The following is a 19,074-nucleotide window of genomic DNA, read 5'->3' on the forward strand; positions in this document are numbered from 1 at the left end:
TGAGCCCTATATCTCACACCATACACAGAAATTAATTCGAAGTGGATGATAATAGACATAAATGGGAAAGGTAAGAAAATAAAACTTTATCTAAAGGTAAAACAATAAAGCTTTACTCTTAAAGAAAACAAAAGGACACTATTTTTAAGACCTTGGGGCGAGCAAGATTTTCTCAAGAGGACACAAAAAACAGCATCTATAAGTGAAAGTGATATACTAGACTAGGTTTCATTAAATTTAAGAACTTCTGTTCATTTTTTAAAAAGGCATTAGAGTTAAAAGGCCAGCTGTAGACTAAAAGAAGATATATGCAGCATGCATACCCAAAAAATTGCTCAATCTGGAAAATATAATAAACTATAAATCTATCAGAAAAAAACACAACATAATACAAAGAGGAACAGACTTGAACAGTCCCTTCACAAAAGAAGGCATATGAAAATACACTCAACACATCCGACATGCAGAAATGCAAATTAAAATGAGGTACCACTACACAACCATCAAAATTGTTATAACTAATAAGATAAACAATACTTGGTATTAGCAAAAACGTGGAGCAACTGAATCTCACAAACATTGCTGGTAGAAGTGTAAAATGGCACAAGCACTTTAGAAAGCTTTTTGGCATTTTTTAATAAAGTAAAACATGATGCCTACACTAAGACCTACGCAAGTCCATTTCTGAGTATTTACTCAAGACAAATGAAAACACAGACATACACAAAGAATATTCACAGAAGCTTTATTGTAATAGCTAAAAACTAGAAACAATGCAAATGTCCATCAACAGACTGTGACATATTCATATAATGGAAAACGACACAGCAGTAAAACAGTAACGAACTACTATTCCATGCAACAAGGCAAACAGTGAAGACTAGAAGAAACCAGACATAGCCAATTCTTTCAAGAAATATGAGGTAGTGCCTGGGAAGGGTTAAGAGGGAGTCCCCTGTATGCCAGAAATGTTCTATACCTTCTGGTAGTTATGCAAGTAGATACATATATAAAAATCCATCAAGCTATATACTTAAGATGTATGCCCCTTATTATTTAAATTATATCTCAATTTTAGAAATTTAAATTCTTTGCACATAATAAAGCCAAGAGCAATAACTAAAACTAATGTTTCAGAACTATTTCTTCATGTCTGGTTTTAATAAAAAACAAACAGACAAAAAAACCTCTCTAGCAAGATAAAATAAAAACTGAAATATAAGAATTCACATGGTAGGTATCTGACCTAATGTTTATGTTACTAAAAAGTCAGCCCAGAATTTTTAATCTAAATGTGTCATGCTTCTAATATATCAAAAATCTTAAAAAAAAATGGGAAAGGAAGAAAGAAAATTAATTTCCTTAAAAAGCAAGACATGTGAAATCAGATAAAGATTTTTCCAATGTTTATGGGCTTAGGCTTTATGTCTCATTATCAAAATACAAATAACCAAAAAAAGAATGACAAAAAAAAATATTACTTCCTGCTTTTATGACAGTATTAATACATTCTCTGTGGCAAATCACTTATCCACATCCATAAAATGCAGAAAGTGAAATTATCTGTAAACACTTTCTTTTAGTTCAAGGTTTCTAGGATGCGGACATTGAACTAATCAAAAACTCTGATTCGCTCCTCAAATGCCTTCCAAAATAAAAGCTGAATCTTTGGTCTGGCATTCAAAGTTCCACATTAACACTATGCTCATACTTATCTTTCCAATCTATGTGCCTTCCTTAGTGTTTTTGATTTCCTACATACAAAATAGCCTTCTCCCAAAGTTCTGTATTAGCCTATTTAGATCTTTGTTATCTCTATATCCACGCACATATTTATTAAGGATCCTTTCCATATAAAGTACAAAGCTGGATAATGATTGAGGACAAAGAAACAAGACATGGTTCCAACTATAAAGTGGGAATGTAAAGAGCTAACCCTAATATGAATTAGAATCAATTAGCAAAGAAGCCAATTTATACTGTAGTAAAAGCAAAATAAAAATCATTTAAGCATTAGACACAGATGAAATCCTCCCTCCTTTACTTTTCCCTGTTTTATTCCCAGATAGTTCTCCCGCTGCTCTGAAACACCCTAAGATTGTTTTATATCAATCATCTATATCATTTTTACATTTATCTCTTTTATTCCCCCAACATATAGGAACTTAAGACTTTTTTCTGTTTTTAATATCCATTAAATTTTCCTCAAACACTAAATATATACTATTCAAATCATGATTTCAAAAACTGCTTTTCAAAAGTGAATAGCTCCCATATTTTATCTAATAATAGTTAAGGCCAAAGTCATTATAATAAAAAGTAAGGCTTGAAAGAGATTGCACCTCATTGGAAATCTCTGCAGAGAATTTCACAGAAAGCTGGCTAAGACTTAGATTTCTTGAGTAACTGAATTTATTCTTTTACAAATTTTACAGATGAATATTTTATAAAGAAAAAAATTACTTGACTAATTTTCCTTCATAAAGTTTCCCTCACTACTCCTGTATTAACCTCAAAGTCCATAAATAAGCTTTGGGACTTTGACTATCATATACTTACACAAAAATCAAAGCTCAATTAACCCTGTGCCTAAACACACTCAACCATCTATGTCCACCAAAAAGCATTTATGAACAGAAGTATCTATCTTGTAGCTAACATAATTTTGAGCTACGATAACTGTGATGTCATAGAAAGATTAATATCCATATTTCAGATTTAACCTACCCAACAACTGTTTATATTTTGCCATATACAGTTATATTCTAGGAATATGTGATTATTCAATGGCACAACTAAACTCATATAGGCAACATAATCCGGTATGAATTACCTTGTTATTTGAACATTTTTAAACAATACGACTAAAAAACAGCTAGCTCTAAGTTTTTTAAGCAAGCTAAATGCAAATTTAAAATACTTAATTTTGAAAACTTAAAATTCACTGTCTTATATGTAAGACAATTCAAAATCTACCTTATCAACTCTGATGTGAATAAATGCACACTGTACCTGGTTACTGCCATGGCCAAAAGGAGTACTAGATAAATTAGTTGTTACACTGTGCAAAATAATTTCACCACTGAGAGATCCAGAAGCAATGTAGCAGTCGTTCCAATTATATGTGACACAAGTTACTTCATCTTTATGATCCTGAAAGAAAGAAATGAAAGTAAGTACACTACCACATAACCTTCACACCACACATTTTCATGTTTTTGTAAACTTCATTCTTGGTAAATATTATGTATTTGTGAATTTAGTATCTGCTTTAACATTTTCCTCAAATAGCCTAAAAAAATTACTCAAATGAGTAGGAAACTATTTGATCAACACCAAGTCTTCTCAGGGGACAGAGACTTAGTTTTTATAACTGTAATAATGATCAGGCACTCTGAAACAAGAGACAAAAGGGAAAGGTAATTTTCTAGATGGCAATATGTCTAACTTCCACTGACAAGTAACATTCACTGCAAGTTGACTATTATGAGAGTCCCTGGCCTTGAAAGTATCACCGTTCAATGGAAAAGACAGGACATTTAAATTAACATGAAAATGGTAGAAAGAATGCTAGATGAGTAGTAGAGGCAAACTGTCCTAGGAAAGAGAAAGAGGCATGACTGTGACCTGAGTTGACAGAAGAAGCTGCGGGGAAGACATAAAGTTTGAGTTCGACCTTAGAGAAAAAATAAACAATAAGTAGGGGAAGGGGAAAGAAACCAGACACACAAAATGGAAGAGAGCAAAAACAAAAGCCCCAAAGCCAGAAGAAGCAAGGCATGGCTGAGAGACAACAGCAGCTGTTTTCATTTGCTGAGAACATTAAGAATTCTTATTAATCCTTAGAAGAATCCTGGGAGGCAAGATCACTTTTCTCATTTTATGGATGAGTTCACTACATGAGGCACAGAAAGGTTAAGAAACCTGTGCAAGCTCACATAACTACTAAGTGGCAGATCCAAGATTCAATTCCAGGTCAAAGCCCAAAGCCTGTTTTCCTCTCTATACTAGGCTGCCTCCGAATCCAAAGGGGAATCCACTTTGAGGAAAACAAAACTGGTTTTAAACAAACTGGATTCACAAGCACTGTATTTTCCAACATCAAATTAGAGATATCTAGCAAGAGCAAAGAAAAATGATCAGGGGGGCGCCTAGGTGGCTCAGTCATTAAGTGTCTCCTTCGGCTCAGGTCAGGATCCCAGGGTCCTGGGATCGAGCCCTGCATCGGGCTCTCTGCTCTGCAAGAAGCCTGCTTCTCTCTCTCCCACTCCCCCTGCTTGTGTTCCCTCTCTCACTGTGTCTCTCTCTGTCAAATAAATAAATAAAATCTTTAAAAAAAAAAAAGGAAAGAAAAGTGATCAGCGTTAGAAGTATAGTTTTTAACAGTTTGCTGTTGTATCTTAATATAAACTAACTTTTATATCTAATAGATTAATGTAATATCATAAATAGTAGTTATAATATTCCACTTATAATCCAATGTCTTCAAATGGCCCTTTGAGCATGTCTGAAGGTATCTTTACACTTTATTCCTTACCTAAATCAAAGAAAAAAATTGCTATCCCAAGGAAAAAATGTCTGATGAGAAGAAAAAAAGAGTGGACATTTACTGCATTGTTCCCAGTAGGAAAATTACGAACATGGGGTCCAATACAATTTCTATGACTTTATAAAGAATCAAGTGTCTTCCTTATCCTAACTGTGGAAAATAAGTCATTCAGAAAAATATTCAGTAAGCACCTACCAAGTGCCAGAAATTGTGTTTCCAGGGAGAGCACCACAGAGAAGAGACCCAAAGGTGAAAGATTAGATTTCCCACTATCACAATTAGTCAGTCAAATACTTGTTAACTGAATGAATAAAGAAATGAAGTACTCTAAGAGTTGCAAACAATGAGAAGAGACAAAACTATCTGGGGTAATTGGGAAAACTGAGGATGGAAAAATAAGAAGCATTTTGCCATGCCATAAGAGTTATAGGGTAAGTGACGCTCCTAAAATGAATGAGAGTATGTGACAAAAGTGGCCACAGATTTCAAATCTCTTCTCAATTCTGTAAAATAATCTCTTTCATAGTAGGTATACCCCTCTAAATAGCTTTAATTCAATTTCATAATTTAAAAAATTAAACAATGGATAATATCTGAGTTTGCATCTCATCTTTGTCATTACTAGCTGTTTGACACTGAACAAGGTCTTTAACATCCCTGAGCCAGAGCTCCTCCATGGGTTCACAGGAATAGTACTACCTGCTTTGCAGAATTCTTGTGACACAAAGAATAAACATAGTTAAGCACAGTGGCTGGCATATCAAAGAACTCAATAAAAGTTAACTATTCTCATTATTGGCAACTCTTCAATTTTCCTTAAGACTCTTCAAAGTTTAGCTAATATCTAAAATAATTAACTTCCAAAGGTAATATTTTAAGCAGCAATTACAGGAATACATTTGTTTAAAACAAAATCATTCTTCTATATACAATTTCCCTAGCAAGAATTAACCCAATGACATTTGACATTAACAAAATGATAATGTGTCTAGCATCTGCTTCAAAATAATCCGAGGGTGAGATTATATAATAATCTGATTAGAGAGTAGATAGGGCATATATAAAATAATATTGGCCATGAGTTGACCATCATCAAAGTCAGATGAATGTATGTGTGTGTGTATGCGTATTAATATGTTTAGAATTTTCATATTACAAGTTTTTTAAAGACATATGAAAATGAAAAATAACTATTTATTTTTTTTTAAAGATTTTATTTATTTATTTGAGAAAGAGAGAGAATGAGAGATAGAAAGCACGAGAGGGAAGAGGGTCAGAGGGAGAGGCTGACTCCCCGCTGAGCAGGAAGCCCGATGTGGGACTCGATCCCGGGACTCCAGGATCATGACCTGAGCCGAAGGCAGTCGCTTAACCAACTGAGCCACCCAGGCACCCGAAAAATAACTTTAAAGATGAGTTTCCAAATATTAAAAGTACATAACAGTGAAAAGTAGAATTTCAAAAAAATCATTATAACCCAGAAGCTTTCATGTGATGAATATTTTTATTTTCTAAAACTACAAAAAGCTAATTATTTAAAGAACGCTAATTGTAAATAGTAAATTATTTTAGAAAATATTTCATTACCAAGATGAAAACACATACACACAAAAATAACACAAACAGCTATAACCATATATGTTAGAGAACTAAGAAGTCAAATCCCCAAACTTTGATTAGTAGGTCGATTATGGCCATCCCAAAACCAGTCTCATTTTTCTCAAAGAGACTTAAGATTTCTGATGACAACTCATACTTTAGAAAAAATGAAGGAAGTGGTTCACTGAAAAAAGAGTGGAACTAAGTGAAAAGAATAAAGGAAAGTTTTAAACACCAACAATATGCCTTAGTGACATACATACATGGAGGTAAAAATAGACCAAAAAAAATTTTTCTGACTTAAACAGCATCTTTATTTTCCCTAACAAATCTCCCTTCAATTCTGAAGCATATTTTTATTTTTATCATAAAAGCTCAAAATTAAAAGTTTGGCAAATACTCTAAACATCATAAGATACTCATTACTACAGGGATTTAAAAAAAAAACAAAAACAAGTTGCTTACCTTAAGAGATCGATGAACTCTTTTTGATTTTAAATCCCAAATGTTAACAATGTGATTTAGTCCTCCACTTACCAAATACATAGATGTGGAATTTAAACTGACACATGTCTGCTTTTGCTATTAAAGAAAGAAAAAAAGTTACCTTAATTTAATAGAGCCCAGAGCTGACTTTCAAGTCCCATCCAACACTTAGTGAGCACTTTGTAAACATTTGTTGAATTAAATGCTACCAACATGCTAAGACTCAGACTGACCTCTCATCATCCTCCACCCGCATCCAACAGCTTGAAAGGACTTCGAAAAGGCTTCAAGGAACTCAACCAGAGCAGTGTTCTCCTCCATAGAACAGAGCTGACAGAGGAAGCTTAGGGAACACCAGCAAGTCTTGGCCTCCCATCATGGCTTACTTGCCCTTAATATTGCCCCTTAGTAAAACCTACTCTTGCACTTTCATAGAATATCTTGAATTAGAATCAACCCACAGCTCAGAAAACACTAAACGTAGAAGAGACTTTAAAGAATGTTTAGACCCCTTCTTTTGCAGATGGGGAAAGTTCATAAAGAGGGCAAGATACTTGCCCAAAGTCTCACAACAAAGTCTCCCCCAAAAGAGCGCAAGTCTCAAATATCAGATCTTCAGAACCTAACTCTACACTCTTCCTCCCATCTGAAAGGCTCATCACGATTAAGTGTACTTTCAATCCCCTAGGAGAGCACTGCATTCTTATAAGAAACCCATCCCTCCCCCGAGGTTTCTTCCAGCTCTGAAATTTTGACCAAGAGTCAAAATTACTAACACATATAAAAATATCAGGAACACATTACATCCACTCAGTTTCTCAAGATAAAAGTCCAGAATTACCCTTGATTCCACGTCTCCTTCCCTGCCACCTACCATAAGTTCTTTAAACTCCAACACTAACATAAACCCCACAGGGGCTCCCCTTTATCTACTGAGGCTACCAACACACTAATCCGGACCCTACAGAACCACATGAACAGCAGCCTCCTAACTGGTTGTCCCACTTCCAACCCGACTCCCCTGCATTCTATGCTCCACAAGTAGGATGACCTTTAAAAAATGCAAATCAGATCACGACTCTCCCATTTAAAACATTTTGATGGCTCCCAATCACCCCTAGAATAAATTCCAAACTCATTAACCTGGCTTTCAAACCCTACCTCATCTCTCACCATTCTCCTCCTCACCCACTAACTCTCCAGCCACAATGGCCTTCTTCCATTCCTTAAACGTTATCAGCCCTGTATTTGCCTCAAGGTTTCTATACTTGCCTGGAAACCTCAATTCCCTGAGCCCTGGCTGAATGACTTCTGGTTGATAGACAGCAACTTCAAAGCCACCCTTTCTGGGGACCTCCCTTGGCCACCTAATGTAACTTGCTATCTCAATGTCTTATTTTAATTCTCTGTGTAGCAACTTAATCACTATCTGGGTATTCTGTTTAGTAGTTTACTGCTAAACTACTTCCACCAGAATGTCAGTTTCATTAGTGGAAAGACCATATCCATGCTCGATAAATACTTATGGAATAAATGGCTAAAAATACAGAGGTTTTCAAGTTTTTCTCACAATGAGCATCTGTGAGCGTCATCTATCTGGAGGCATCATCAGTAACTATGCTCCACAGTAAAACACAATGTTGCATGTGTTTTCTATTTAACCTTCAGATACACTCTGTAGTTACATTAATTGTTCTCACCTCTAGTTGAAAGCAATGGGGAGAAAAAAGAGAGAAATGAATTCCAAGGGGCACATTTTATGACTTAGCTAGAAGTTAAAAGGTAAACTACGTAGGTTTAGGCAAGTCATTCTCACTTTCTAAGCCTATGTTTATCTGAGAAGTGAAAAATCAGGACTAGATCTATTGTTCTTACCTCAAGAGTCCATGCATCTGAAAAACACCCTGTGCTCAAAAGAGCACTTTTCTTAAAAATTTTAATTCCAGTATAATTAACATACAGTGTTATGTTAGTTCCAGATGTACAGTATATTGACTACTTCATGCTCATCATGATTAAGTGTACTCTCAATCCCCTAGGAGAGCACTGGATTCTTATAAGAAACCTAACCCTCCCGCAAGGTTTCTACCAGCTCTGAAATTTTGACCAAGAGTCAAAATTACTAACACATATAAAAATATCAGGAACACATTACATCAATGTTTCAGTAGAGCTGCTACAATTCCCTATAGACACCATTCTAGGAACTGACTTTGGTCTAAAGAGACTAGTATTGATTTAGAATCTGGAGGCGCCTGGGTGGCTCAGTTGGTTGAGGTCATGATCTCAGGGTCCTGGGATTGAGCCCCACATCGGGCTCCCTGCTCAGTGCAGGGTCTGCTTCTCCGTCTGCCCCTCCACCCGCCCCCCACCCCGTGCTTTCTCTCCTACCTGTGCTCTCCCTCTCAAATAAATAAAATCTTAAAAAAAAAAGAATCTAGTTACCACCACAAATCAGGACAGTTTACTAAGAGCTATCAAAATAACCTTTAAGGAAAATAAGAATGGTGTCCATCAAAGATCAATATATTAGTATTCTAATCATCAAAAACAACTCAAATTATTAAGGACTCAGAACAAAACCTATCTTTTCAACTGGCCTACCCTGATGTTAGAAGATCTTTTTTATGTTGATGTATTATTAATGTAGCTAATGAACTTAAATAATTGATGAAAACTGTGTGTTTATTATAGGAATCCTGTACCCTAAAACACAAGCAATGGGTGAAGTTTTTAAAATCTAAAAATAAAAGCTGGCCAAATGTCTAGGTTATGCAGTAGCCTAAGATATTCATTATATTACTGTTAATATCAATTTGCCTAAAGAGCTAAAAGCAAAATCAAAGAAAATAAATATAAACTTAAAAGTTCTGCTCTAAAAATGGTGTTAAAGTGATAGAATCTTTTTTCCCCAAGGAGTAATGGTCTCATATCTCAAATGGCACACAAATAATAGTACTTGGATCCTACAAAGCAAAGGTGATCAACACACTAATATGTTATAAGAAATTACTAACAAAGGCTAAGGAACCAACGTTTGCAAAATATTCTTTTAAGCAAATTAAATTAAGGCAGATTCAAATTATAAGTAATAACCTCACTTTCATCCACCTGTATACTTTTTTTAATTAAAGATTTTATTTATTTGGGAGAGAGCATGAGCGGGGGGAGGGGCAGATGGAGAGGGAGAAGTGGACTCCCTGCTGAGCACAGGACTCCATGAGGGGCTACATCCCAGGACGCTGAGATTATGACCTGAGCCAAAGGCAGATGCTTAACCAACTGAGCCACCCAGGTGCCCCCCATCCACCTGTATTCTGATGTGATTTCTTAACTGTAGGAAAGAGAACTAACTATAGCAACTGATGTGGAATATTCACAAAATCCTTAGAATTGTGTCACATTTGTGAATATCATCTATTTTCATAATTTAACAAGACAAAGTTCCCAAACGGTTCTAAGGCATAATGCATAAAAGGAGCACAATATTGTGCTGGAAGTGGAAATCGAAATTGTTTTGATATTGATATTCAATTCAACAAATGCTTGTTGACACCTCTGATGGTACCTAAAGATCCAAAAATGACTAAGATGTTCTGCCTGCTCTTGAGGAGTACAGTTTACCTTTTATCAACCAGGGATACTCTCTGCCTCAGTTTTACTTAACTGAGTTTGAATAGGCAGTGTCTCCAATTCTGTATCTGCCCTTAGCAGACAGTCTCTGCCCCAGCCTCTAGCATTTGTGGGCTGGATTTGATGCTTGTGTCAATTCCACCTGCTTTTAGGAAAGGATGGATAGAAATCAAAAGTCCTTTTTAAATTAGATGAGCTCATATTCCACTGTCCTGTGTTCTTTCTAAGTGAGCTACCTTACCTATTCCAGTGTGTAAAATTATGACAATTGATAATGGTTTAGGGCCTGCTATGAAAATTTTGAACCTTAAATTAAGAACAAGCTACCAACTACTTTTACCTTTTTAAACCTTATTAACAAAAAAATAGATTTCAAGGAGTGTGTGTGACTAAAAATGAGGACACCATCATTATCCTCAATCAGAGGGATTAACATATAAAACAAAAAGATGAGAAAAAAATATGCAGTGAGAACTTCATTTAAATGTTCTGGGACCAAGGCTCAGTTTGACAAAGCCATTCTGTTCCAGGAGAGCTTGGGGAGACTCAGGCAGGCCCCTCAGTAACCAGAAGGACAGAAGCTAAAGCAGAAGCTACCATCACATAGGGGTCTTTAGCTGATCGTCCTGAACTCAACATCAGTAAGGACAGGACTATATCATTAGGACATTTGAATGGTCAAATCAACCTGGTGACTGCAGTAGGACTTGGGCTTTAAAAAGGCAGTAATACCGGGGAATCTTCCACAGAGAGATGGAGAAAGCAAGTGATTAGCTGACATAATCTAAATCCTTGACTGCTCCCCTAAAATCCACTATTATTTTACCTGAAGATGTTTCAGTACCTATCTCCTCCTTAAGTGTTACTATATTATTTTGAGTTTTGGTTAAGAATAATAGTTTTAAACACCTTTATATTTAGTTGCAAGCACCATAAGAAGCAGTTACCACCCAAGTAGAACTAAGATTTTTAAAATTTTTTTTTAAAAAATCACTTACCCCTTCACCAAGCTCGAAAAGTAGAAAAGGTTTATTTTTGTAATGTGAAACAACAATTTTGTCGCCACTGGAAGATGCTGTCACTAGAAAGTTATCTAAATGAAGAGTTATGGAGCATCAAACAATTCATGAGCATCTCTAGCACTAGACTATTATTGCAAGAGTTGTGATGATAAAAGCAAGTGCACTAACCTAAGAAGACAAGCAAATGAATATAGCTTATACATCAGCTTTCAAAAACGGCTCAGGTTACTAATTACTAAGACTAATTCTCTTTACTACTACCGCAGGGAAGAACTATCCTCTCTGGCTCTGCTATTACTTGAAAGCTATTTTACCCAAGTGAAATACTACTCCATTTTCAAAGAATAGGCCAGAAGGTCTAATTTTGTCCTTCAGGAATGAGATCATGATAAAAGCAACATCAGCAAATATCAATCAGCCTTTTCATCTATAAACACCGCTCAAGATAGTTATTTATTAACACAGTGCTTGGTACCAATTTAAGCTATAAAGCAAATAACCACATTAGTCTCCTGTTCATCCATTAAAAATATAAAGCCTGATATATCCTTAGAACTAGAATTTTTATGATAGAATGTTTCAATCTTAAATAAATTAAGAATAAATATTACAATAAATATAGCAAATATAAATATATGTGGTTAAATAGCAACTATTCATGCTCTGGAAGAGTTTTATTTTAAATTAAGTTAAATTTATTAAAAACTTAATTTAATTTAAAATTATTTTACCTTGTTTTACAGAAATTATAAGCAGAACAGTCAGTAAACACAAAACACTGTAAATTTTTTAAATTAAAAAGATTAAATACAATATAATCAAGAATAAGAGCCTAATTTTGAGAGTCATAATGAATTAAAATATCACAAGTTTAAATCTTTGATTTTTAACAAGTGAAATCTTGACTGCATTATTTTGGGTGGTTTCTATAACATTTGTATATTTCATGAATAGACCACGGACTGTGATTTTATTATGATACATGATTCAAATAAAATCATTCCCACCTAGATACTATAGCACTGAAAAGAACAAATCATCTCCCTTCCCTTGGCTTCATCCTCTGTTTACTACTTTTTCTCCTTAGAATACAGAAAAGGACTGAACAAAGATAATATGAGAGGGTAACCTAGTTACTCCTTTTATTTCTCTTGTAGTTTTAGAAATCATGAGAAAGTGAGGAACACTACCTAACAGGGCCAAAAATCTGGTACTTCACTCTTAATCGTTCCTGGAATCCATGCTAAGCGGACCCCAAGTAGCTGAGTCTGGGAGGTCCTTATTCTTTGGTAACTAACCTCTATGGAAGAGATCAAAGCCTCATTAAAAATAAGACCATATGCAAAAGTTTCCAGTGCGTATCTACTTGTACAAGAAAACTATATAGAAGTAAGACCAGTTTCCAAAAGTCATCCCACACTACCTCATAGTCACATCAGTTTTGTTGATAGACCATTAAGTGGTTTATCAGCAAATGCCAACTCCTAATAAAACTCCTTGGAATAAAAATAAACCCAAACTAATAAATCTTACAAGAATTGTTACTTTTTTCTTATACAGTAACAGGGAAATTAAGCTCTACACATAATAAAAACCTAATAATAGAAAGAAGCAACCTCACGTATTTGTCACTCTCTTTAAAACATTTTTCCCTCACTACCCATCTGGAGAGTCCTTCAAAAATGTACTCCCTTCCTTCACCAGGAGTGTGATTAATAAGAGCACCAAAGTAATTTATTTTGCTACTTTAACACAAAATCAAGGAATGATAAAGAAGTAAATTTAATTCAGTAAGAAAATTCATCATTTTTGTTACATATTTGCAAGAATAATTAGGTTGGGCATGAAAACTTGTTTTTTTTCCATAAATTGGTCATATTTTAAAGCTTTGATACTTCTACTTTCATCAGGAAACAGAATATTCATAATCTGATACTGATAAGATCAGACATATGTTAAAACTTAATTTGTTGTTTAAGTAATAGTCTATATGTCTAAGTTATACAAAAGAATGATAATTTCTAGCATACCAAGTTTATAGAACATATTCAGAATATTTTGTTTGCAGCAATGGTTCTACTGAGAGCTACTGGCTTCTGGTGGGTAAAGGCCAGGAACATTTCTAAACATCCTACAGTGCACACGACAGCCCCCGTAACAGAGAATTATCTAGTCCAAAATGTCAATAGTGCAAGGTTGAGAAATTCTGATTTCTAAGCTTCATCCCCTCATTTATTTTACCCACATTTAGGAGCTTACTAAGACAGGGAGTGTGTAAATCAGAAACACAAAAAGCTTGGAAAATTCAATCTAGACAATTTCTCTGAGAAATCAGGCTATTTTTATCACAGAGAAATACAGAGAGTACATCAGTAAGATGAAGATGTTGAGGAATTTTAATTTTTATCTCCTCCCCCGTTGCTTCTGCCTTTGAGTTGTCTTTAATTTGCATACCAGACCTATGAATAGCCAAATGTAGATGCAAGAACTCATTCCAAAACCTTTCAGAAGTTTTCCCACCATTACCTACCTTATTCCATTTGGGTTAAACGACAAACTGTTGGTAATAAAACTAATTCTGTGGTCTCGATCTAGTAGTTTATACATATATATGCATACATATACGTGTGTGTGTATTTATATACATATGCATTCATATGATGTACTTATTAAACCCCTATTTCACTTTATCTACCAAGCTTTCATAGCTATGGAAAATTTCTTATTGGTCACACGCAAAAGTTTCATTGATACTGTTATTTAACCTAACAAAAAGTGGTTATTAAAAAAAAAAAAAAGGATACTATTACTGCTCCAACACATTGAGCTGATTCCATGTGGTGATGTGTGTGGGCTGAATTTATCCACCAATGTCATAGAGGAAGCATCCCATATTTTAATATCATCTCCGGATGAAGCAAATCTGAGGTTTTCCTGCATGACTGCACCTACAAATAGTTTAAAACAATATATTTAAAAAACAATTAAGGATAGGTCAAAATGAAGGATCTAATCTAAATCAGGTGGTTCTACCTGTCCACTTTTGTTCCAGAGGGGGGTGCTCACCACAAAGTAGCTGGAGTGATCCTTCTAAAATCACATTCTCTCAGTTGACCCTTCCAATAGCTCTCCATAGCAATTATAAAGAAATCCAACCTCTTTGGCATGCCTCGCATGACCTGGCCCCAGTGTAACTGTCCTACCTCTCTTCCCCAGGGCCACCAGACTCACAGGCCTTCTTTCTTGCCTCAATCTTTCCAGTTGCTGCCCCCTCTGCCTGGAATGCTCTTTCCCCAGATTTCCCATGGTCATCTCCTTCACCCCACTCTAGTTTCAGCTCAAATGTGTCCTCAGAAAAGCTTTCCCTGACCACCATGGCGAAAGCAGCCCCACACCAGTTGCCCATTATGCAGTTTCATTTTTCCCCCCACAGCACTTTCTGCTATTTGCAACTTTTATTTGTTCTCATAATAATGTCTGCTTCTCCTGACTTGAACAAAGCAAAGATCCTGAAAACAGATTTTGTCTCTACTATCAGTCTTCAAATGTTCCTGGCACTCAGTAGGTGCTCAACAAATAAGTACTGGCTAGAAAACTTCCTAAATCTTTTTAAAATGTATAATAAACTGTAGCATCCCTGCAGGTCAGAATCCAGTGACTCCAGTTTTTCCAAATAACTCCAAAATTAGCAAATATAGCCAAAGGAGATGTCACTAAGTCCACGTACCAATACTTGGTCTAGGATGGCCTCACTCGTATTGTTTATTCACAGTATATAATTCGTGTACATAATTCTGACAAGTGATTTAACAAACCAAGGCAGTCTAAAAACAGAAGGCAAGGGAGCTGCTTTAGGCAGATACTCTAAGAGCAGCAAGTGGTAATGTATGATGAGTCAGAAAAAAAATGCTCAAAAATACATGGAAGAAAAGGAAAGGAGCCTAGAAATATACCCTCCACACCTTCCCGGTGTGGACAGTGTAAGAGGCCAGCACAATACTAGTGATGTCACAGACAGAGTCCCAAGTCACCAACAAAGCATCACATTCATGTCCAGTATATCTTATTTCAGAGGCCATGTTAAAAGTATAATAATTACAAGGCCCTTTGATTCTCGAGACAAAAAAAAAAATTTTTTTAATGTGCTTATAAAAAGACTAAAACTTTTGTTAACTAGAAAAGTCACTTATGTGGTGACTTATTATGCTTCATTCATCGGATAAAAACAGTGTTACCAAAAGCCTTGAAATGTGGATATGCAGTGTTTGGATATGGCGCCTTGACATGTGGTACCATGTATTGGTTCCCTACTCACCGACAATTAAGTGCTGGAAAGGAAATCTCTTAACCCCAGGAAACAACTGAAAAATGCCTTTACTATAATCTCACACCATTCCCGTTGAGCGGTGTGGGGCAGTGTGGAAAGATCACTTAAGTAAGGGTTCAGAAAACAGGAGTTTGCCCCAAAGTTAGGTGGCAGTGACTTCGGCAGAGTCACTTAATGTCTGTTTCCTTCTCTTCAAGTGGAGCGGGGAAGGGGTCCATCTGCCCATCTACATCGCTCTTCTGAGAACTGAGCACCTTTAAGGGAGAGTCATTACATGAGTCTCTCAAAGAAGGTCCCATTAAAGTGAGTTGTCAGGACACAAGGCGGCAAAAGACAGCCAACCCCGAATTTAGGGACAGCGCCTACAGGGGAAAAAAAAATTCACTACAATATTTAGTTTAAACGGAAGTTCTTCAACTTTTACTTGCAGAAGAACTGCTCAACTGGGGTTACCTTATAAAATGCATTCGAGCCGTAGAGGAGAGGTTTACAAAAGGGGAGGCGGCCGGTGGAGAAGCGGCAAACTTTCCGGGGGACAGCACACCCCCCAGAGCCGCCACCAACCCACCCACCCCAGCTGCCCGGGCCACCTCTAAGGCCGAGCCGGTGACTGTCGCAGAGGGAGGTGCGCGACCCCGGCGCCGCGGCTGCCGTGCACTTCCGCGCCAAACTCGCTGCCGCGCCCCTGCCCGACAACTGTCCGGAGCACCGGACCGGCCCAGGCGCGCGGGGCTCGGGGACCTCCGACCCACCCCCGGGGTGGCCGGAAGGCGGGCGGGGTTCGGAAGTCTGCAAGGACGCGACGGACGGCGGTCCGCCGACCCCCGACCCCCCGGCTCCCCGGAACCTCACCTCTCAGCCGCGGCACACCGGGGGCCACGGCGCGGCCCGCTTCGGCGCTGGGCTTCCGGCTCCCGCCCGGATTGTTAAACTTAGACGGCCGGAAGTCCCGCCCGCAAGAGGCATCATGGGGAGAGGCACTGCATGGAGCGGGTGGCTAGGGTTGGCTGGCCAGGGGCAGGGGCGGGGCCGGGGGCAGGGGCAGGCCCTCCGCGGGGATCCCTGCCCCACCGCCAGGGCGGGAACTGGGGGCTTGGGCGCCTCCCTCCACGCCCCAGGTGTCTGGGCACAGGTAGATAGATGCCCCTTTGTTGTTCATTTGTTTGCTGACTGCCCGCTGGGTGCCAGGTTCTAGGATAGACTCGGGTGCGCGATGATGGCCTTAGCCTGGGAGTACAGGGGTACTGTGAACGTTCGTTGTCCCTGGCCTCGTGGAGCTTACAGTTCACTATAGGAGGCAGACGTTCATAAATAATTACATACTTAAAAGAGAAGTGAAGCTGACAGTTGCTTCAAAGGAAAGCTAACAGGTGAATGAAACATACATGAAAGGGAAATGAACATGTATATGGGTTTAGGAAAGGCTTCCTTGAAGAGGAAACCATGGAGAGCAGATAATACCCCATGCAATTTACAAACCAGAAGGCATGCTCGGAAAAGCTTAAGAAATAACCAAAAGTGTAAGTGTCTGAGATATCTGACTTCAAAATCCATGATCTTTCTTCCTAATCATTGATCGTTCTTCTTAATCATGCTGCAGGGTCAGGAACCTCAAACACCATCTGGTTGGGAATTCTGAAAGGGAGGTTTCTCAGAGTGGAAAAAAGAGGAGCTGAACTGAGTTTTCAATACCAAGGCCTTTTTTTTTTTTTTTTTTTAGCTTTACTGACAATTTTTGCTGAGAATACTGACAATAAATATAGGGCACTTCTTCTGCAAACAGTATTATTATTCTTTCATCACAAGTGTGTGAAAGAACTAGGAGTGGGTTTCTGAACTAGGTACATAAGCCCCAATTATTTGTACCCATGTTGCAAATAAACTTGAAAACTCTGAGTGCAATTTTTTCAGAGCAGAAACTGAAATCCTAACCAAGTTGTAAAGATTGATGGGAAGCCTCAAAAGGAGAAAGATAGCAAGCAGCAACTGCCTTAATTGTGTAGTTTACAGTTCTTGAGTTATTAAATCCAATTTTGGCAGGGATGGGGGCCAAAAAGTTGGAAAATATTAAATAGAGTTAAGGGAATAGAGGCAGTGGGAATTGGGGCAAATGGGGAAGAAAAGTGGACTAAATCTCTGAAAAGTTAAAGCCAGAAAGAAAATTGAGACTAGAGGCTTCCTGCTCAGCAGGGAGTGTGCTTCTCCCTCTGACCCTCCCCCCTCTCATGCTCTCTCTCTATCTCATTCTCTCTCTCAAATAAATAAAATCTTTAGGAAAAAAAAAGAAAGTTGAGACTAGAAAATGTGAAACAAAATATAATACATGTCATATAATACATATTATATACTGTATAATAACAAATATATGACAATGCATATTATTTATAATGCATACTTTACTAAACATTATATATGTATGAATGTATAGATATAATGTGTGTATGTATGCTATAAGTCATCCTTCCAAAAACATATACTATTATATGTCCCCCACTTTACATTTGAAGAAACAGAGGTTAAGTAACTCGCCCAAGGTCACACAGTTTAGAAATGGTATGGACAGGATTTAAACCCAGAACCATAAGTCTACAAAGACTGTGCTATATAGTCATTATGCTCTATAGTCAAGAGCTAAAACTTTTGGCATAAAGAGCCACTGACCCTCCTTACTGGTTAAAAGTTACATGGTCTTGAAAGTTCTGTCATTCTTGTTCCTACCGTTGCGTCTATGTGCATACTTTCCTCAGATCTATAAAATATAAGCAATAGAAGCCAAATGTTGGAAACCTCACTAATATATAAATTGTATAAACATATATACCTTTCCAAAAGTAGACATCATTACAAGGAATATTTCTAGAGACAATGAGGGATACTTTGTAACAATGAAAGTGTCAGTAAAACCAGAAGCAATATAAATTATATATGTGACTACAGAAACTCAAAGTGTATGAAGAATAAATGTCATAATTAAAGGGGAAAAAGGCATATCTAGAATCATTGTTTGAGACTTTAAAAGAATTCTCTCAATAATTGATAGAATATCCAAATAAGAAAAACATTAAGTAAAGATGTGGAAGATCTGAACATTATTAACTATTCTATATGAAAGAAAGAAAGAATTCCAAAGTCAATGATCTATGCACTCTCTTAAGGAATCTAGAAAAAGAGGAGCAAATTACACAAAGAAAACAATGAAATTGAAAACAAATTAACAGTAGAAAAAATTTGATGAAATCAGAAGGTGAATCTTTGTAATGATTAATAAAATTGATAAACCTCTATCTAGACTTTTCAAGAAGAAAGAGAAAACATAGGTTACCAATAGGAGAGGTGAAAGAGAGGCCATCAATATAGAGCCAAAAGATATTTCAAAAGATAGTAAGGGAAAAATATGAACAACCTTACAACAATAAATTTGGTAATTTGAAATAAAATGGACAAATATCTTGGAAGAC

General features: G+C 36.9%; 1 protein-coding gene across 7 annotated transcripts in view; it reads right to left on the reverse strand.

The window, feature by feature from the left end:
* NEDD1 (NEDD1 gamma-tubulin ring complex targeting factor) overlaps positions 1–16,531 on the reverse strand; it is a 52,256-nt gene extending 35,725 nt beyond the window's left edge. For 3 of the 7 annotated variants that reach the window (XM_027594947.2, XM_027594948.2, XM_027594945.2), the window contains exons 1-5: positions 16,469–16,531; positions 14,094–14,237; positions 11,266–11,360; positions 6,614–6,730; positions 3,013–3,153 (exon numbers count right to left, since the gene is read on the reverse strand). In XM_027594947.2, coding sequence (XP_027450748.1) covers positions 3,013–3,153; positions 6,614–6,730; positions 11,266–11,360; positions 14,094–14,229 — 489 coding nt within the window. In that variant the 5' untranslated portion in view covers positions 14,230–14,237; positions 16,469–16,531. The other 4 variants (XM_027594951.2, XM_027594946.2, XM_027594950.2 and 1 more) reach the window with 4 other exon arrangements.
* Positions 16,532–19,074: the final 2,543 nt, after the last annotated feature.

This window comes from Zalophus californianus, chromosome 9 (genome assembly GCF_009762305.2).
Source record: "Zalophus californianus isolate mZalCal1 chromosome 9, mZalCal1.pri.v2, whole genome shotgun sequence".
Taxonomy (NCBI): Eukaryota; Metazoa; Chordata; class Mammalia; order Carnivora; family Otariidae; genus Zalophus; species Zalophus californianus.